This window comes from Nuphar pumila, chromosome 6, assembly GCF_984573655.1.
Source record: "Nuphar pumila chromosome 6, dmNupPumi1.hap1.1, whole genome shotgun sequence".
In the NCBI taxonomy this organism is placed as follows: domain Eukaryota; kingdom Viridiplantae; phylum Streptophyta; class Magnoliopsida; order Nymphaeales; family Nymphaeaceae; genus Nuphar; species Nuphar pumila.
Window position 1 is genome coordinate 24,927,303 of NC_143254.1, and position 21,335 is coordinate 24,948,637.

The following is a 21,335-nucleotide window of genomic DNA, read 5'->3' on the forward strand; positions in this document are numbered from 1 at the left end:
GTTGTAACAGATGGTTAATCATTACTCTACATATCATTCACTGTAATCTTTGCACTATAATTGGCATCATGGAAACATACACATAATTTTCCAAATATACCTACCTCTATGCAAAAAGATTACAAGGTGACAGTAATCTTATGCTTCTGTGGACTGACCAGTGATAAAACAAACATTTATCCCATTATGTTCAATCATTGTAATGTTGGGGGTGTTAAAATATGATGATCTCCACGTTCACCTGTGCAAGAAAGGAGAAACATGATATTGGGTAAGAGGCTGCAGAAAAATAACACGTTAAAGTGTTCGGCATGTTCTCACTGTATTAGGGTATGAGTATTTAACTAATACATACTTTTAGGGTACAAAACTACCCTTTAATAACAAACAGAATTACAACACTCTATGTTTGGATCTTGATCCGATCCGGTACAAAAGTCGGGTCCGGTCCTACACAGACCCAATAACGACTTCTTTTTAGTCTCCCTCAAGTTGTGCATGGTCTTGAACCATGAACAACTTGCCTTTCAGAAACCAGAATTTGTCCTTTATCAGCCCTTTGGTGAAAATATCTGCAACTTGCTCATCAGTTCGCACAAACATAGGCTCAATCTCCTTTTCTTCAACCTTTTTCCTGACAAAATGCTGATCCATCTCAATATGCTGGGTTCGACTATGATAGATGGGGTTAAAAGACATATTGATGTCACTTTGATTATCATACAACAGAAGTGATCGAGCAATTGGTTCTCCCATCTCTGTTAGGAGATGTCTTATCCATGTAGCCTCAACAGTGGCAACAACCATCGATCTATATTCAGCCTCAATACTCGACCTAGCAACTGCCTTTTGCTTTCTACTACTCCAAGAGACCATGTTCGACCCAATGAAACTACAATAACCAGATACTCACCGTCGTTCATCTGGGTCACCCGCCCAATCAGCATCAACATAAATAATGATTTCATGGCCACCTAGATTTGATTCACTTTTTCTGTACACCAGCCCATCGCCAACTGTACCTTTTAGATACCGTAGTATTCGCTTAACTGCCTCCATGTGCGGTGTATGAGGTTCATGCATAAACTGAGATACCTGATTAACCGAATACACTATGTCGGGTCTAGTAAAAGTTAGGTATTGCAGCATGCCGACTATGCTGCGATACCTAGTGGGATCCTCATATAAATCTCTTTCTTTAGAACTCAGTTTCTGATGGATGATACTTGGAGTTGCTAATGGCTTACAATCTTTCATGCCTGCCCTACTAAGAATATCTATTGTGTATTTGTGTTGAGTAAGAGTAAGGGTATCACACGTCTTATCAACTTCCACCCCAAGAAAATACCGCAGATCTCTCAGATCTTTCATTTTGAATCTCTGATTTAATAACTTCTTTACTTCCTCAGTTTGACCTTTGCAGTTCCCTATGATAATAATATCATATACGTATATCAGTAGAAGAGTGGTGACATCTTGTTCATTGTGAATGAATAATGAGTGATCTAGAAGAGACCGAGAGAAACCGTGCTTCTGTATTTCCAGTGAAAAACTCTCGAACCATGACCGAGAAGCTTGTTTTAATCCATAGAGTGTTCTTTTCAACTTGCATACATACTGATTGGCATCTTGTTCTGCGTACCCAGTGGGTTGTTCCATATAAACTTCCTCTTTCAGGTTTCCATGTAAAAAAACATTTTTTAAATCTAGTTGGCTCAATGTCCATCCATGTTCAATGGCTAGACTCAACACAATACGAATGGTACTCATCTTAACAACATGACTGAAAGTTTCATCAAAGTCCTGTCCTTGTTCTTGTGTGAACACTTTGGCTACGAGTCTAGCTTTATACCTTTCAATGCTCCTATCTGGTTTATATTTTATCTTGTACACCCACTTCGACCCAACCATATTTCTATTTACTAGTCTAGGCACAACTTTTCATGTACCACATTCATGTAAGACTTCCATTTCTTCATTCATCGCTTCGATCCATCTTCTGGAACTCACAACTTGATAGAATGTGAGAGGCTCATCCTCTTTATTTATGGACGTTAGGAACAATTGAAAATCCAAAGAAATTTTTTTATAGCTTACCCACTTGTCAAGCGGATGTCGGGTCCGGGTGGATCTTCTGATGTCCAACATCTGTGGAGCGGAATTAGAAGGACCAATATCTGTGCAAGGGATTGATGAGGGGTCTTTCTCACGCCGGGTGTACACAACACCTTTATACCTTACTGGCTCCAAGTTTTGTGTGGTAACCTCTTCTGGTTGAGAGGTATTTGTTGATTCCTCACATACCTCTTCCTGACGACAACCTGTAGGGCAATCATCCCTAGTATTGGAGAAGAGTTCTGAATTTAACCATGGATAGTATACCTCAACACTGGGGCTTGGAGTAGCAACATGAAGGCTTGGATTAGCAGGTTGATTGCCAAAATTCATCTCGTCAAAAACAACATTTCTCGATATTTTGACACGTTTGCTCAATGGATCATAGCACCTATACCCCTTGTAGTCTTCAGCATATCCCACAAACCTGCACTTTAAGGCTTTGTCCTGAAACTTATGTCTCAATGAACCGTCAACATGAACATAGCAAACAAATCCAAACACACGTGATTCATGATAGTCGGAATGAATGCCAAATAGGAAGAAAAATGGTGACTTATTTTCTAAAATGGTCATGGGCAGCCAATCAACACATGGACTGCGGAGTGAAAAACTTCTGTCCATAGGGTGATAGGGAGATTACTTCCACGCATCATGCTCATTGCACTCTCAACAATATGTCGATGTTTCCTCTCAGCAATCCCATTTTGTTGAGGTGTATGTTGGCAAGACACTCTTCTCTTTATCCCATTATGCTGAAGAAAACTAACAAAATCACTAGAGGAGAATTCACCTCCTCCATCACATTGGAAATTGAGAATGTTTGTAGAGAAATGATTTCTGACAAAGGAATGGAAATTTTGAAACAATCCAAAAACTTCTGATTTGTATTTCATAAAAAATATTCAAGTATAACGTGAATAACTATCAATGAAAATAAGGTAATATTTATTGCCGGAAACAGAAGCAATTGAGACAAGACCCCAGACATCAGAACATATGACCTCAAGGGGCCTTGAAGCTCTCTTATTGATTGAATTGAAAGGCAAAACACGACTCTTACATAAGTGACAACTAGGACACTTTATTATCACTGGCTTCTAAACTCAGACTGGACTTAGGAATGAAATTATTCAAGACAAGTTTTTTAATAAAATGACGACCACAATGACCCAAACGACTATGCCAAAGAGTTGGCTTATTACATTCAGAAATGACAAACACATAATCGGAAGAAACAAATGATTGATGCTGATGAGGCTTCAAGGATGAACAAGCAGAATGAACAGAGAATGAGGGATCTTCTTGAAAAATGTACATGTTGCCTAGTCTCTTTCAATCAGCGAATGTCTCCCTCGTGCGGAGATCCTTGACATAAACAGAAGAGAGAGTAAATTCAACTGAGGCGTTAACATCATCAACAAGTTTTGAGACAAAAACAATATTCTTTTGAATATTAGGAGCATGAATAACATTTGAAAGATTAAGAGAAGATTTGGACATGGGTATAATGACATTTCCAATATGTGAGATAGAGTGATGAGAACCATCTCCTGTGACTATGCTATTCTTATCAACATAAGGAGTAAGATTCAAGAGCTTACCCGCATCACCCGAGACGTGGGTCGCAGCTCCGGAGTCGACGTACCAAATACCTTTATCATTTTGTTTCATATTTAAGCCTGCCAATAGCAACTCCTTTACTTCTCCATCCCTCTTAGCATCTGTTTGTGGGGGTTTTCCCTTATTTTGAGGGTTGAACCAACAATTTGCTTTAATATGCCCTTTCTTTTTGCATAGGAAGCAAGTAGGAATGGGCCTTTGTCCCTGTATATTGGGGGTTGCAAGTAGACCATGACCCCCAAAAGCATTTCTCCCTTGTCCTCCCCTTCCTCGAAAGAAATTTCCTCCTCTATCTCTACCATAAGTTAGCCCCGTGGCCAGCACATCCTGAGTTCTTGAATGCGCATGAGTGTCCTCAAAAAACCCTTTCAAGGTCATTTCATACTGCAGTAGCTTTGCACGAAGATCTTCAAATTTTGGAAGCTTTGGGAGACACAGCAAAGACGTCACCAGAACATGATAGTCCGACCCCAATCCACTCAAGGTCTGTTGCACCTTGTCTTTATCACTGGCGAGACATCTCACAATAGTCAGTTGATCTGTGATGCCTTTCATTTTATTCTAGTACTCCATAATAGACATCAAATCTTTCTTTAACATTTGAAATTCTCGCTTGAGAAACACGATTCTCGCTTCAAAGATCTGTGAATATGTCTGAACTAACTGGTCCCATAGTTCTTTGGCTGAACAATCATCGCGAATGGCTATAAGAACTTTTTGTGAGAGTGTTGAGGTGATGTATGCCACTAATGCTTGATCTCTTTTCACCCAAGCAACATAATCTGGATTTTTGAGAAGAACAATAGATTGCGCCCTTTTATCGTCCTTTTTCTGCGAAGTGAACTTTGGAGGGGGTGAGACTGATTCATCCAGATGACCAGAGAGATCCTGACTCTTTATAAAAGGAACAATCTGCCTTTTCCAGGTCAAGAAATTGAAATTATTCAGCTTTTCAAAGACTAATTGGCTAAGAAAGTTAGAGGAAAGGCCTAACTGTGGGAAAGTTGAGTCCATTGGAAGATATTGTGAAAAGGAAAGAAGAGAAATTTCAAGAAAAATTTCTGGACCAAATTTTAACTCACAAATTTCTGGACCAAATTTTTAACTCACAAAGAACTCAGTTACTCGAATATTCTGTCCCTTTTTTTTTGAAGTATGACAGATATATTATATTCGGGTATGATCAGAAAGAAAAACTGGTCAACTAACTGAATATCAACATTAAGTTAGTTCCATATTAAGTGGAAACACAAAACGAGAATATGAATACTTCAAGATAAAAGATATTGCAGACTGAGACAGTAGAAATATTAATTTCAGAGAGTATAATTGCCAGAAACTGATCGATGTCTCTTCACGTCGAGAAACCCAAAACGACGTTGAGAGACCCAAAACGAGAACCCCTTTGGTTTAAGAAAAAAGGAGTGTAGGTAGGCGGCAGTTTCTCTTTTAGAACAGATTAACTGATTCTGAATCTCTAGAGATTCAGATCTGAAGAAGAAAACAAATCTGTTCAGAACTGAAACAGAGGAGGAAGAAGACACATGAATAAATCTGAAGAGGAAAGAAGAAGAAGGTGTTGACGTTCTTACCAGATCTGAAACAGAAAAGAAAAGAGGAAGAAGACGCAGAAATCGGGGTTGGAAAAAGAGGAAGAAGATGCAGAAATCGGGGTTGAAAAATGAGATCATCTCCTTGGTCATTCCTTCTGAAAAAACAATCCCAGGCCCAGTTTTAACAGCTCTGTTACCATGTTAAAATACGATGATCTCCACGTTCACCTGTGCAAGAAAGGAGAAACACGATATTGGGAAAAAGGCTGCAGAAAAATAACACGTTAAAGTGTTCAGCGTGTTCTCATTGTATTAGGGTATGAGTATTTAACTAATACATACTTTTAGTGTACAAAAATACCCTTTAATAACAAACAGAATTACAACACTCTATGTTTGGATCTTGATCCGATCCGGTATAGAAGTCGGGTCCGGTCCTACACAGACCCAATAGCGACTTCTTTTCAGGGGGCTGGTAATGGTTTGTTATTTTCTATGCAAAAAGATTAGAAGATGACAGTAATCTTATACTTGACTAGTGATAAAACAAACATTTATCCCATTGTGTTCAATCATTGTAATGTTGGGGCTGGTAATGGTTTGTTATTTTCTGTCAAAATAAGTTATACCCTTTTGTTTCCCTTACATAAAGATTACAACTTTTTCATCATCAAAACTTTGTATTTTTTCTAGATTGTTTCTTTTTTTCCGAACCAGGTCTTGATGTCTATCTAGATACTATCAAATTCATATACTCTCATTTACTTCAGCATTATTAATATGAATATAAGGTCTAAATTGTTAAAATGTATCTCCAAAACCATTGTTGTAAGTATAAATATATATAGAGATACATATACATATATATCATATATGTATACGTATCTCTCTCTATATAAATATATATATATATATATATATATTTTATTTTCTTATACTCGAAAAGGGTATCCTTGTAATTTCACATCTTGCACATATTCCACTTGGAATATGTTGTAATTTCCTTTTATTTTTTGTATTTCTTTTTTTTTGTATTTTTTCTTTTTTCTTTTTTCATAAAGGTGCATTGGGGGTCCCCCCAATAGAGTCATTGGGGACCCCCAACGGTCACAAATGTGACCGTTGGGGGCTTTTACATGGTATCAGAGCAAGGTTGGTGATAGAGGATCATGGGATTCTTCTTTTTCGAGTGCCTTGAAAAGCGTGCCTTCGGATCCTTGAAGTTTGAAGTGGTGGATCTTGTTTCTCAAATATTTTAGAAGAATCTTGTGCAAGTCAGATTTTGAAATCTTGTATTGGTACACATTTTCTCCCTTCCTCTTTACTCCTTAATGGGTGAAAAAGAGTCTCATTTTGCTCTTGGCTTCAAACTAAATGGGTCCAACTATCATGTTTGGGCCGGGAACATGGAGGCTCATGTAAAAGGAAAGGGGCTATGGGGTTATGTGCAAGGCACAATTCCGGAACCGAAACAAAAAATTACCGTGGTAAACAGAAGTGAAATCAAGATTCTTGAGGGAGAAGAAAAAATCAAATCCCTTGAAGAGTATTGTGAGAAGCACGATGAATGAAAAATGAAAAATTTCAAGATTCTTTCTTGTTTTTTCTCATCCGTTAAAACTAAGATTAATGCCAACATTATTAAGTTCAAGAAAGCATCGGAAGCTTGACATTATCTTGAGAAAATGTATACGTTAAGAGACTTATCTCATAATTATTACCTTCAAAAGAAGGCTCTCTCTCTCTCTTACTCAATGTGAAATGACTATTAGGGAATATTTTGCCGATCTTTCTTCCATTTGGGATGAGCTTGCCATGCTTGAACCAAAATGGAGTGGAGAGGCGATTGAACTCCGTTACAAGCAACTTAAATAAGATCGGTTCTTCAACTTTTTGAATGAGCTAAGGCCCAAATTTGAGCAAATAAGGTCATCTCTTCTATCATCATTTACTCCTCCCTCTCTTGAAGATGTACTCACCAAATTAAGTGGTGAGGAGACTCGTATGGGTTTATGTAAACAATGATCAAATGTTCTTGCGGTTCCTTGTAATTATGAAGAAAACAATGAGGTCAATGCCATATCAAGACCCGGAAACAATGTAAAAACCTATCGTCCTCCTTACTTTAAACCACAAAATCAAAGTGAAAATGGTGGGTAAAGAGGGAAAAAGGACTATAGCAAAATTATTTGTCATTTCTGTAAAGAACCGGGGCATATCAAACCCATATGTCCCTAAATGAATTTTTACATAGGTCATTTGTAAAGTATAAATAAGATAAATTGGTGATATTAGGATGACCAAGTCTTTTGTGCCACACATTTATATCTTTGTGTCGGGCAACATTACAAAAAAAATTGGAACTTGAAGAGAGTCCATATGGGCCCGCTCTACTATATGGTACAGAATGTTGGGCTGCCAAGAGACATCATATTCAAAAAATGAGTGTAGCTGAGATGCGTATGCTGAGATGGATGTGTGGAAATACAATAAAAGATAAGATTCAGAACAAGGAGATACGTAAGAAGGTAGGCGTTGCACCCATTGAAAATAAGATGAGAGAGAATCGTTTACGGTGGTTTGGACATATTCGGCGAAGGCCTAATGATGCTCCAGTTAGAAGGATGGAGAAAGGGAAAATATATTAGTTAAAAGAGGTCGGGGTAGGCCTAGGAAGACATGGATGGAGGTGATAGGAAAGGATATGAATGCTTTGAACCTCACCGAGGACATGGCATTGGTTAGAAATGATTGGAGGAGAAGGATTCATGTGGAAGACCCAAAATGATTTTCTTTTTTGGTTCATATCGCCGACCCCAATTGTTTTGGGATGAAGGCGTAGTTGTTGTTGTTGTTGTTTGATTGTATTCTCTGAAAAATGCGGAGTTTGCCTTTTGAGCAAAGAACTATGTTCTCTTCTAAAACTTTCGAAATTGTTCATTCAGATGTTTGGGGACCCTCACTTGTTGCTTCAAAAGGAGGCTTTTCTTATTATGTAATTTTTTGTGGGTGACTTTTTCAAATATTCGTGGATTTATTTTCTTAAGTTCAAACATGAAGTATTTTCGTGTTTCAAAACTTTTCTTACAATGATCAAGAATCAATTCAACAATAACATAAAGATATTTAGAAGTGATTCTGGATATGAATATCTCTTCAATCAATTTAAGGAGTATCTTGAGGATAACAAAATTGTTCACCAAAGGTCTTGTCCTAAAACTCCTCAACAAAATGGGTTTTCCGAAAGGAAACATAAACACATCATTGAGACCACTAGGACCCTTCTTATATCCCAAAACATTCCTAAAAACTTTTGGGCTGAAGCAGCTCTTGCTTCTGTTTATCTGATAAATCGCTTACCATTTAGGATATTGGAAAAAATATCTCCTTTTGAGGTATTACATAAGCTTGAACCTGATTATAATAGGTTACGAGTCTTTGGGTGTAAGCTATGTCACATGGGTGCGGGTGCGGGCGCGGGTGCGGGTGCGGGGATTCAGCACTTCCAAAAAACCCGGGTGCGGGGGTGCGGCAGGGGCAAAAATGTAATATATATATATATATATAAAGGGGGTCAGGGGAATAGGCGGGTTTTTTTTTTTTCCAGCTGTCAGCAGCTGACAGACAGCTGACAGCATTAATGGACCTTAATGATCCTGTCAGCTGCATAATTTTTTTAAAAAAAAATTTCGTAAGCCCATTTGGGCGATTTGTTTTTTTTTAAATGGACCTTAATGATCCTGGGTGCGGTCAACGCACCCAGGATCGGGTTGACCGCATCCGGTGCGGCACCCGCACCCGCACCCGCGTCGAGTCGCGTCGACGCGGGTGCGGTACCCTCCTAGCCGAATCCCTGTGACATAGGGTGTAAGTGTTTTATACTTACTGATAAAAATGACAAGCTCTCTCCCAAGACTATTCCTTGTGCCTTTCTCGGATAGTCTGAAACTCAAAAAGGGTTTCATTGTTATGACCTTAGAGATGATAAATTATATGTCTCAAGAAATGTAACATTCTTAGAAAATGAAAGCGGCTTTGAAAAAAATGTTTCTCAACAAGAAAATATTGATTACTCCTTATTTGACTTATTATCTAGCAATGATGACATGTCTAGTGATGATGATGTATCATCAAACCATGATAGAGAAAATGATGGTGATGTTGGTGAATATAACTCACCTAATGAACAAAAATGTAGAATTTCAAGTGATCCAATAACTTATTCTCGAAGAAACCAAGATACCTTTAGAAGTGCTATTGATCAATATAGTGAGTTTGTTCCTACTCTCGACCACAAAAGATCTGAAAGGAATAGGAGACCTCTAACTCATTTTGTCTAGTTTGATTCCTTGTCACCCCGATATAGGGCTTGTCTTAGTGCTATTCACTCTTATTTTGAACCTAGAAATTTTGAAGCTAAAAAATGTATAGAATGGCAAGAAGTTATGCAAAAGGAACTTAACGCTCTTAGGAAGGCTGAAACCTGGGATTTCCAAATTCTACCTATAAGAAATAAAACTATAGGTTGTCGATGGGTTTTTAAGTTTAAGACTAAGAGCGATGGATCACTGGAAAGGTATAAAGCTCGCTTAGTCGCAAAAGGATATGGGCAAGAGTATGAAATTGATTATGATGAAACTTTTGCTCCTATAGCCCGAATGGTTACAGTTAAATGTCTTATTACTATTGCATCTATTAAAAATTGAAACATTTTTCAAATGAATGTGAAAAATGCTTTTTTGAATGGTGATCTTAACGAAGAAGTTTATATGGATGCTCCACCAGGCATGGAGATTCCTAAAGATAAATTTTTTCGTCTTCGAAAGGCTCTCTATGGTTTGAAACAGGCCCCCAAAGCCTGGTATGATAGATTGACCAGTGTAATGCTGGAAAATGGTTTTTCCTCCTGTTATACTGATACTGCTTTGTTTACTAGAAAATCTGATGCAGGAATTGTGATACTATTGCTTTATGTTGATGACATGTTAATTACAGGTGATGATGTTCAAGGAGTCAAGGGTATTAAGTCCGTCTTGACTTCAAAATTTGAGATGTCAGACTTGGGTTTTCTGACATACTTTCTTGAAATTGAGGTTGCCTATTCTCAACGTAGTTACTTCCTATCTCAGTCTAAACTTGCTTGTGAGATTATTGACGGGTCAGGGATTTCTGATGACAAAGTCTGCGAAACTTTTGAAGTCGTGGGATAAAAAATGAAGATTGATGACGGTGTTCTTCTAACCGATCCTACTCCTTACAGGCAGATTTGTCACATGCTATTCACATCGCTAGTTAGTTTCAGCACGCCCCTACACCAGTTCATATGAGTGTTGTTCTTCTCATCATCAGATATTTAAAGGGAACAGTGAATAAGGGAGTATTTTTATCTTTCTCTTCTGAATTAAAATTACTTGCTTATACTGGCTCAGATTGGGGAGGTGACCCTAATAACCGTCACTTCACCACTGACTTTTGTGTTTTCTTAGGAGGGTCTTTGATTTCATGTCGATGTAAAAAGCAACACAAGGTCTCTCTGTCATCCACTGAAGCAGAATATAGAGCCATGGCATCCACTACCATGAAAATTGTATGGATCCGACGCCTTTTGGAAGATATGGGAGTGCTTATCAGAGAACCAACAAAGCTATGCTGCGACAACAAAAGTGCAATTTATATTGCCAAGAATCACACCTTTCACGAGCAAACAAAGCATATAGAGATGGTCTGTCATTATGTCAGGGAAGAATACTGGAAGAAGGTCATTGATCTACCGTACGTGACGTCTGAGTATCAACTTGCGGACTTCTTCACAAAAGCTCTTTGTTCGCCCATATTTCATTTCCTTCTTAACAAACTTGCGGTTATCGCACCGTAAGTTTGAGGGGGGGTGTTAAAATGTATCTCCAAAACCATTGTTGTAACTTGTAAGTATAAATATATATACTTATATATATATACATATTTTATTTTCTTATACCCGAAAAGGGTATCCTTGTAATTTCACATCTTGCGCATATTCCACTTGGAATATGTTGTAATTTCCTTTTATTTTTTGTATTTCTTTTTTTTCTATTTTTTCTTTTTTCTTTTTTCATAAAGGTGCATTGGGGGTCCCCCCAATAGAGTCGTTGGGCCCCCCCAACGACTCCTTTGGGAGCCCCCCATGTACCCCTTTGCTTTTGTATAAATAGGGGTGTTTCCCCTTGTTATTCCTTAAGCTTGAAAGTTTCCAACATTTTCTCTTTTCTATAAAATACATGCCTTAGTGCATGTTTGCTACTTTTACGCTTTTGTGCATATTTTGTTCAAGTGTTGTATGAGTGCCTTCGTGCACATCTTTCATAAAGTATTTGTGCTTGTATGCGTATTGTCTCGTCGTAGACAATTTTACATAAATATCTTAAATTTTCTTTTGGGGATAATAGTTTATGCAACTCCCAATAAATATTCTGAGAGGTAAGTATCATCTGGGGTAAAAATTTTGTTATCCTAATGAACATAGCAGATATGCTCTTTCCATTTTTCCTTCTTGTGTTGTGTTCTCGTCTTAGATTTCATTATGAATGAAACTGGCATTGTTACTTGTGCTTTTGGTTGTGTGCTTAGCTATTTATTGAATACCCAAATCATCATTTCAGGTGCATTTGCTGAGGAGGACATTGGACGACATGGTATGGCTGCAACATCTGTTGTTGGTGCTGCAAATGCAAGCAGGGGGCTCGAAACTGCCGTTGCAAATCTTCAGGATTACTGCAATGGTATAGAATGAACTAAATGACTTTCTTTATGCTATTTGTTTATGGCATGCACTTAACTAAGCCATGCTCATTGTTATTTTGTGTTGTAGAACTTGAGAATAGATTGCTTGCACGATTTGATGCAGCATCACAGAGACAGGAATTGTCCACAATGGCGGAATGTGCAAAAATTTTGTCACAGGTGGTTGATTCTGATAGTCTTCTGTGATCTTTATTAACATGAAAATGATTCAAATATTGGTGGATTTGAAAATTTCCTATTAATAATCTCATTTTTTAATTTATAAAATGAAAATAATCACTTGCAATATCATAAGCTTTACGCACACTGCAGGTCCTGCCATTACCATCAATGTTGTCCATTAATTTCTCAGTTCTTTATCACAAAAAATTCTTGGGAAACAATCTGGTATATGCTCTTAGTGGCGTCAGAGTTTGCTATTGTGATAAAATTGGTTATGATTACATGGCTTTTATAAGCTGTCCACTTCTTTGGAAAAAAGGGAAACTTGCTTCGCATTTTTCTTTAGAATTTATGGTACTGACATGCAAACCAAAAATGCAAGTTATTGAAAATACACAAGCAGCATCAGGCTTCAAGTTCTCACCTTGCTTGGAAATAGATAGAGTGGTTGTTAATATGTTATGTACTCACATCCATGATATGCATTCTGTCATCATCAGATGCACTATTTGAAGATTGTTTTACATTTTATCTGATCAAGTCACCAATCAGAATGTCACCTTGACCTTAACTTACTGTTGACATCAATGAAATGAAAATTACAAGTTTGATGGAGGTAAAAGAGCTTAGGAGTTGCAGCTGTGGCCTTTTGACAATTTCTCTCTTAGGTGAGGGCTGCACCTATAATATTTTGATTTGTATAAGAAGCCCTAGAATAACGTAAATTCTACATTTATTATAAATTACAAGATTGAACTCATGAGGCTTGTTAACAATTAATTGTGAGTGAATTACAATATCTGTGACCGGTAAGTGACATCAATAATAAAGTAAATGACACAAATGATGACTAAAATTACAAAACTTAAACTGCTTAACACTACGTCTTAAGATGTACATCATGCTTCAACATGAAGAACGTATCCTTCAAATAGCTATGCTGATTTGGAGTGAATTACAATATCTGCCACCAATTAATGATGCCATTAATAAAGTAAAAGACACAAACATACAAAACTTCCACTGTTTAACTTCCCCCTGAAGTTGTACATTGTGCTTGAACATGCAGAACTTATCCTTCAAATAGCTATGCTGAGGTCTAGATAATTCATTTTGTGAAAATATCCCCAACTTGACCAGTTTTAAACTTACTGCTTCTACTTGATCCCTTTTATGCAAGAAGCAATCATTTATCTGAAAATGCTGGGACCTATCATGTAAAATGTGATTGAGAATAAAGCAATTGCACTTTTATTATCACAAATTATTGTTGACTTTTGTGGTTTCATTTTCAAGGCTGTCAGCAAACTCCTTGTTCATATCATCTCTACAACGAAACTGGCTAATGCTTTATATTCAGCCTTTGTTTCTGACGTTTTCTGAGTCTTACTCCGGCTGGTTGTGAGGTTTCTTGTAAGAAAACTCAATGCTCCGGAATAGATTGTCTCGTGTCTGGATCACCTACCCAGTCTGAATTGGAAGAACCAACAATGAACTGGAAATGTGACATTGAAAAAAGAATATTCTTATAAATATTTGAGATCATTTCCCTATGTGCCTTTAACATATTAAATATGATTCTCTTCAAGGCTTTCATGTGAACCACTGCAAGGTTATGCACAAACTAACATACCTGGTTCACTGTATATTTGATTTTTGTGATAGTTAAGTACTGGAATGCTCCTGCCATGTTCTTATATCTTTTTAGATTCTTATATAACTCCCCATCTTCTTTAAGAAGCTTTTTATAATAACAGCTTGGGTGTCAATTTGTTCACAATTATGCATATTATATCATTGAAGCTATCATATGCCTATTTTTGTTGTGACAACTTAATATGGTTCTTGCCTATCTCCACTTCATATAGATACAAAATAACACAAACTGTCCAAAGGTTTTATTTTAAATGCTTTACAGGAGACACTTTAGATCTTAGTAACTTTGTCAGAGCTTCTCATAATAATCATGTCATCTACATATAAAAGAATGACGGCACTTCAGATCTTGAAGACATAAACAAAGAATTATTGTGACACTTTTCCTATATGTGGTATCATGGTATAGAACCATCATATCTTCTCTCTCTCTCTCTATATATATATATATAATGTTTGCTATCCTTGTGGGTAAGTAACCCCCTAGTGGAAAAATATAATATTTTTATTCTTTTACATTTTTGCACATCTGGCCTATGTGATCCACATATTAAGTTTAGTAGAAACTAGCCTTTGGATCATATTTTTTTGACATATATGTCAGATTTTATGAGGGTTGAAAAATTAACGACTTGCAATGTACCAAATTTTTATACCTCAAAAAAACATATTTACACAACCATGAGGTCAGATTTGGTCAAAACAACCTTCTCCTATGAGTTCTAACTAAGGGGTTCCTTACCCACGAGTGTAGAAAATGCTATCCCATATATATATATATAATAGAGAGAGAGAGAGAGAGAGAGAGAGAGAGAGAGAGAGAGAGAGAGAGAGAGAGAGAGAGAGATCAGGTGCCTACCAAAATTAGGATACCATGAGTGAATGAGGATTTTTAGGGCATTTTTTGCGAATTTGACTGCGCAAATTCATTCGGCATGGTCGATTTGCTAGAAAAATGACACTTGGATCATTATTTTTCAATGAAAGAATGTGAATTTTTCAAATTGAATATTTATGAAAATTAATAGACCGTTGGTTTGAAAACGTATCCACATGTCATGATAAGAAGATCCAAGAGTTCATTCCTATAACACTTTTATATAGTCAGATTTGAGAAAGACATGAGAAAAACCTTCATAAGCCCAATAGGCACGGATAGGAGTAGGCAGCTACCCTCTTTTATAAATATAGGGATAACATTTGGTAATGGTGACGTGAGGTACAAATGCCTCTTTTTTTTCCATTTTTTGGTTGTTTTTCATCAAATTAACCTTACAAATGTGATCTAAATGTTTTGCTTAGTGGGATTTGGCTCTTGAATCGTCCAATTATGACTTGTAGGCATGTTTTCATAAGGCTTTAAAAATCAATGGTCTATAAAGCACAATACTTTCTTGGGTCATAAAATCGTGTTTTTTGGTAGAAAAAACATGATTCAAAAGCTGATACCTACTATTTGCAACATGTTGAACACATCTACAAAGTCCAAATGGACCAAAACAACCTGCACCATGGAGATCTAGAGGTGTTTGTCATATGATGCCATTACCAAATGTTATCCCATATATATATTTATATATAGAATAAATATTTGCTACTGTGTAAAGTATGTACAATCTAGTCAAAAAATCATAGGTGCAATTGGTTTCCACTCAAATCAACCTCATAGATGTGTTCAACATGTTTTGCTTGCTAGGAAGCACACCTTGGATCATATTTTTTCAACGTAAAAATATGTTTTTTTTTATTTATCAAGTTCGGGCAAGTTGTGGGTCATTGATTTTTGAAGCCCTTGAAAAACCTGCTTACATGTTGGAGGGGCTCAACATCTATATTGTAGGCCCCCCAAGGTCAAAAAGAAAAAGAAAATAAAGAAAGAAAAAGGAAAAAATAAATGAAGAAAAAGTACAAGCATATTCCAAGAAGAATATGCATAAAAAGGAAAAAGACAGTTTTACCCTTATCGGGTATTACGAAAATTTTATATATATATATAATACATTTTAACATCCCCTCTCAAACTTATGGTGTGATGATCGAAAGTTTGCCAAGAAGAAAATTAAATCTAGGTGAACAATGCTCATTGGTAAAGAAGTCAGCCAGTTGATATTCTGATGTCACGTAAGGGAGATCAATGACTTTCTTCAGGTATTCTTCTCTAATATAGTGGCAGTCCATCTCGATATGCTTCGTGCGCTCATGAAAAGTGTGATTTCTGATAATATATATTGCACTTTTGTTGTCACAACACAACGTTGTAGGTCTTAGAGCACGAACCCCCATATCTTTCAACAATCGTCGAATCCACACAATTTTCATGGTTGTAGTTGCCATGGCTCGATACTCAGCCTCAGTAGAAGATAGAGACACCCTCTATTGTTTTTTGCATCTCCAAGAAAGTAATGATTCCCCTAAAAAAATACAAAAACTAATGGTGGAGTGACGGTTATTTAGGTCACCTTCCCAATCAGAGTCAGTATAAGCAATTAACTTTAATTCGAAAGATAAAGATAAAAATACTCCCTTATTTATGGACCTTTTTATATATCTAATAATTCGAAGAATGACACTCATATGCACTGATGTAGGGGCATGCTAAAATTGACTAGAAACATGTACTGCATGAGAGATATCTGACTCGGTAATGCTAAGATACATCAGTGATCTAACAAGTTGCTTGTAAGGAGTGTGATCTTCTAGAGGAATCTGATCATCAATCTTCATCTTTGATCCTACAACTTCAAGAGTTTCATAAATTTTGTCATCAGTAATTTCTGACTTGTTAATGACCTCACAAGCAAGTTTAGTTTGAGACAAAAAATAACTCTGTGAGAAAAGTCAACTTCAATGCCTAAAAAATATGTTAGAAATCTTAAGTCCGACATTTCAAATTTTGCTGTTAATGTACATTTAATTTTCTTGATTCCTTTGACATCATCACCTGTAATCTAACGTATCATCAACATATAATAACAAGATCACAATTCCTGTATCAGATTTCTTTATAAACAAAGTAGTGTTAGTATAACATGAGGTAAATCCATTTTCTATCATTAAAATTTTAAAACGATCATACCAATCCTTGGGAGCTTGTTTTAATCCATAAAGGGTTTTTCGTAAGCGAAAAACTTTATCTTTAGGAACATCCATTCCTGGAGGAGTATCCATGTAAACTTCTTCGTTTAGATCACCATTTAAAAAAGCATTTTTGACATCCATTTGATATATGTTCAATTTTTTAATTAAAGCAATCATAGCAAGGCACCTAAGAGTAACCATATGTGCAACGGGGGCAAAGGTTTCATCGTAGTCTATTCCATATTCTTGATTATACCCTTTGGCAACTAAACAAGCTTTATATCTTTCAAGAGACCCATCACTCTTGGTCTTTACTTTAAAAACCCATCTACATTTTATTGTCTTCTTACCATTGGGAAGATCTTGGATTTTTCAAGTTTTAGCTTTTCTAAGAGCTCTAAGTTCATTATCCATGGCTTCCCTCCATTCAATAATTTTTTTGGCTTCTTCAAAGTTTTTAGGTTCTACATATGAATGAATGACACTAAGACATGCTCTATATTTAGGTGAGAAGGATTCCTAAGATATAAATTTAGAAGGAATTCTTCTAACTCTTTCGGTTCTTCTAAGATTTAGGCTATTTGTGGAGAAAGGCTCACTGGATTCACTATATTTTTCAATTGCACTTTTAAAAGTATCTCTATCTCTATGTGTGTAGATGATATGATCACTAGATGTTCTTTCTTCGATGGGGTGATTCATAGATTGATAAGAAGAGTTATTATTTTTCTCTATATTTTCATTATCACTAAGATCATTATATGCTAATTCATCATCACTAGAAATATCCTCATTTTTAGATAACAACTCAAACAAAAATGAATAGTTCACATTTTCTTTATGAGATTCACATTCTTCAAAACCACTAACATTTTTCGAAAAAGTTATATTTCTAGAAACATATAATTTATCATTTTTAATATCATAGCATCTAAATCCCTTTTGTGTTTCTGAGTATCCTAGAAATGCACAAGGAATGACTTTAGGTGAAAGTTTATCATTTTTGTCAATAAGAACTAAACATTTACATCAAAAAATTCTTAGTCTACTATAATCGGGTTCCTTTTGGTACATAATTTCAAAAGGTGATATTTTATTCAAATTCTTTGAAGGAAGGCAATTTATAAGGTAGACGAATGCAAGGGCCGCCTCGGCCGATTTTTTGAGAAACAAGTAGAGTTCTAGTGGTTTCAATAATATGTCTATGGTTTCTTTCGGCTAAGCCATTTTGTTGGGGTGTTTTGGGATATGATTTTTGATAAATAATTCCATTATTTTCAAGATAATTTTTTAAATCATTTGAGAGATATTCTCCTCCGGAATCGGTTCTAAGAATTTTTAACTTACCATTAAATTAATTTTTTATCATCGTGTGATATGTCTTGAAAGTCAAAAAAACTTCATGTTTATGCTTGAGAAAGTAGATCCAACAAAATCTAGAATAATCATTAACAAAAATAACATAATAAGAAAATCCTCCTTTAGATACAACGGGTGCCAGTCCCCATACATCTGAATGCACAATTTCAAAAGGTTTGGTTGTAAATATAGTTCTTTGTCCAAAAGGTAAGCTTCTCATTTTTTCAAGAATGCAATCATTACAAGTGAAATCATCTTTACATAGATCTTTAACAAAATGTAAATAAGAAAGCTTGACAATATTGGGATTCCCAAGTCGCTTATGCCAAACATTTATATCTTTATGTTGAGTAATGTTACAAAAAGAGTGTTTTGGAATTTGGAGAAATTCCATGTAGTAAAGATCTCATTTTCTAGAGCCTTCCCCAATCAAATTCTCGGACCGACAATCCTGTATCCAACATTTATTTGATGAGAATTCGATATCACACCCATGGTCCGATAGTTGAGAGACCGAAAGCAAATTTAAATTTAACTTAGGTATAAATCTAATTTTAGGAATAGAAAAATGTTGACTTTTAAAATTTCCAAATCCTTTAATTTTAAGAAAAGCACCATTGGCAGTTGAGACAAAAGAAGAAGATGATTTTTTTGTGTATTCGAAAAAAATCAAAATATTTGGAGTCATATGAAAGGAGGCACTCGAATCTAAAAGCCAAGAAATCTTACCGAGAGGAGAGAAGGTTGACATGGCGGCCCCGAAAATAGATCCCTTGAGAAGAAGTTGGAGAGCTTCCATGATTTGATTTAGTGATAGAGATCCATTGTTGGATGTGGATAGTCCTTCCTCTTTATTTGGTTGAAATGTTGTGGACGTGACCACCATTTTCTTTCATATTGGACAAACCGGTTTAATGTGACCCGATTCTTTACAAAAATGACAAATAATCTTACTATAGTCTCTTCCTTGAATCTTTCTATTTTGGCCACCATCTTCTCTTGCTTATTGATTTTGAAACTTGTTAAAATGCGGGGGTTTATATATCTTCGAGTTATTCCCCGGTCTAGGCATGACATATGCTCCTTCATTTTCATCTTTGTTTGGAGGCATAACAAGCACACTTGGATTTGTTTTAGTCATACCCAATCAAGTTTCTTCTCCACTTAGTTTAGTGAGAACATCTTCAAGCGGTGGAGAAGGGAAGGCGGACAAGAGGAAAGATCTTATTTGTTCAAATTCGGGTCTAAGCCCGTTTAAAAAGTTAAAAAACCGATCTTCCAATTGTTTGTGTCGAAGCTCAATAGCTTCCCCACTCCATTTATGTTCAAGGATAGCAAGCTCATCCCAAATGGATGATAATTCGGTGAAATATTATCTAATGGTCAATTCGTCTTGTTGAAGGGTCAAAGCTCTTTTTTGGAGATAGTACTTGTGGGATAAATCTCTTGAGATATACATCCTCTCAAGATATTCTCAATCTTGAGACATTTTTTTGAATTTCAAAATATTTGCATTGATTCTAGTCTCAATTGAAGAGAAAATCCATGCGAGAATCTTATAATTTTTCATCTCCCATTCTTCAAATGCTTTTGTTCTTTTCTCTCTATCAAGAACTTTTATTTTCGCCTTTTCCACTATAGTGATTTTTTGTTCGGGCTCCGAGATCGTACCTTGGATGTAACCCCAAAGACCCTTTTCCATGATGTGAGCGTCCATATTGCCGGCCCAAACATGATAGTTTGACCCATTGAGTTTGAAACCAAGGAAAAAGCGAGAATCTTTTTTTTTTCATTGAGAAGCTTATGAGAGAAAAGACAAGACTTTAAGAATATAAGTACTTACCACAACAGGTCTTTTAAGCTCACTTGATATGGTGTGTCACACTACAATAGGATTACAAGAGCTTTCCACGCCAAAATGCAAGAATGAAGTATGAGCACGCTTTTTGAGGCGACCACCGGGATGAGGTAATACACGAGCAATTCTTTTAGAGACCAACCTCTGATACCATGTGAAAATGTCTTCAAAGAGACAAAGTGCACAAAAGCACTATATGCTCAATGTGTAATGTGTGCACAATGGCACAAGAGGAACACTTGAAATAAGTGTGCTCAAAGGCACAACACATAGAAGAGATCACAAATGCACAAAGACATAAAAAATGAAATTGAATCTTTATTGAATAGTGAAGAGTTTTTTCTAAAAGCTTAGAGATTTACAAAGGGGAAGACCCCTATTTATAACACATAGAATGGAGGCCTTGAAGGGGCTCCATATAAACGTTGGAGCCCCTCCCGCGGTCACAATTGTGACCGTTGGAGGGGCCCAACGTCTATATTGTGGCCCCCCCAAGGTCAAAAAGAAAATAAAAAAAGGACAAGGAAAAAATAAATGAAGAAAAAGTACAATCAGATTCCAAGGGGAATATGCATAAAAAGGAAAAAGACAGTTTTACCCTTATCGGGTATTACAATTTTTTTATATATATTATATATATATATACATACATATATAATATATATGTATATGTCTCTCTCTCTCTATATATATATATAGAATACATTTTAATAGTGGGTGCATCATACACCTTTGTTGCACGTCTCTTGTATAATTATGATCAGATGCCACAACTAGATATAGGGTGTATCTTAATGGTTGGCTACTAGTAGTACAGAGCTGTAGTGTAACCTATTATTACTAGCTATTGCATTACAATGCTGATTCTGATCAACATTATTAATGCTTTCCACAAGTCTACCTTGGGTGATGGGTTGTTGCTATCACAATATGATATATTTACTACCTAGGCCCCCACTATAGGATTGGGTTTCCTCATTCATATCTCACCAGTCTGATTTAAAGACGTGTTCTATTCCTTGGCATGCCAATTGTCATTGGGTCTCTTCTCCTAATGTCCTTTCTGTTTTCAGTGAACTTTCATTTTTGAGTTTCAGGAAAAGCACAGGTCTGTCTTCTAGAAGAAAAAAAGTAGTGTGAAGTGTAAACAC

At 36.2% G+C, this 21,335-nt stretch overlaps 1 protein-coding gene across 3 annotated transcripts in view; it reads left to right on the top strand.

The window, feature by feature from the left end:
- Nucleotides 1-21,335, top strand: part of LOC149834393 (exocyst complex component 5-like) — a 65,764-nt gene that overhangs the window by 24,711 nt on the left and 19,718 nt on the right. For all 3 annotated transcript variants that reach the window (XM_090011382.1, XM_090011381.1, XM_090011384.1), the window contains 2 exons: nt 11,930-12,049; nt 12,139-12,230. In XM_090011382.1, coding sequence (XP_089867508.1) covers nt 11,930-12,049; nt 12,139-12,230 — 212 coding nt within the window. The remainder of the gene's footprint in view (nt 1-11,929; nt 12,050-12,138; nt 12,231-21,335) is intronic.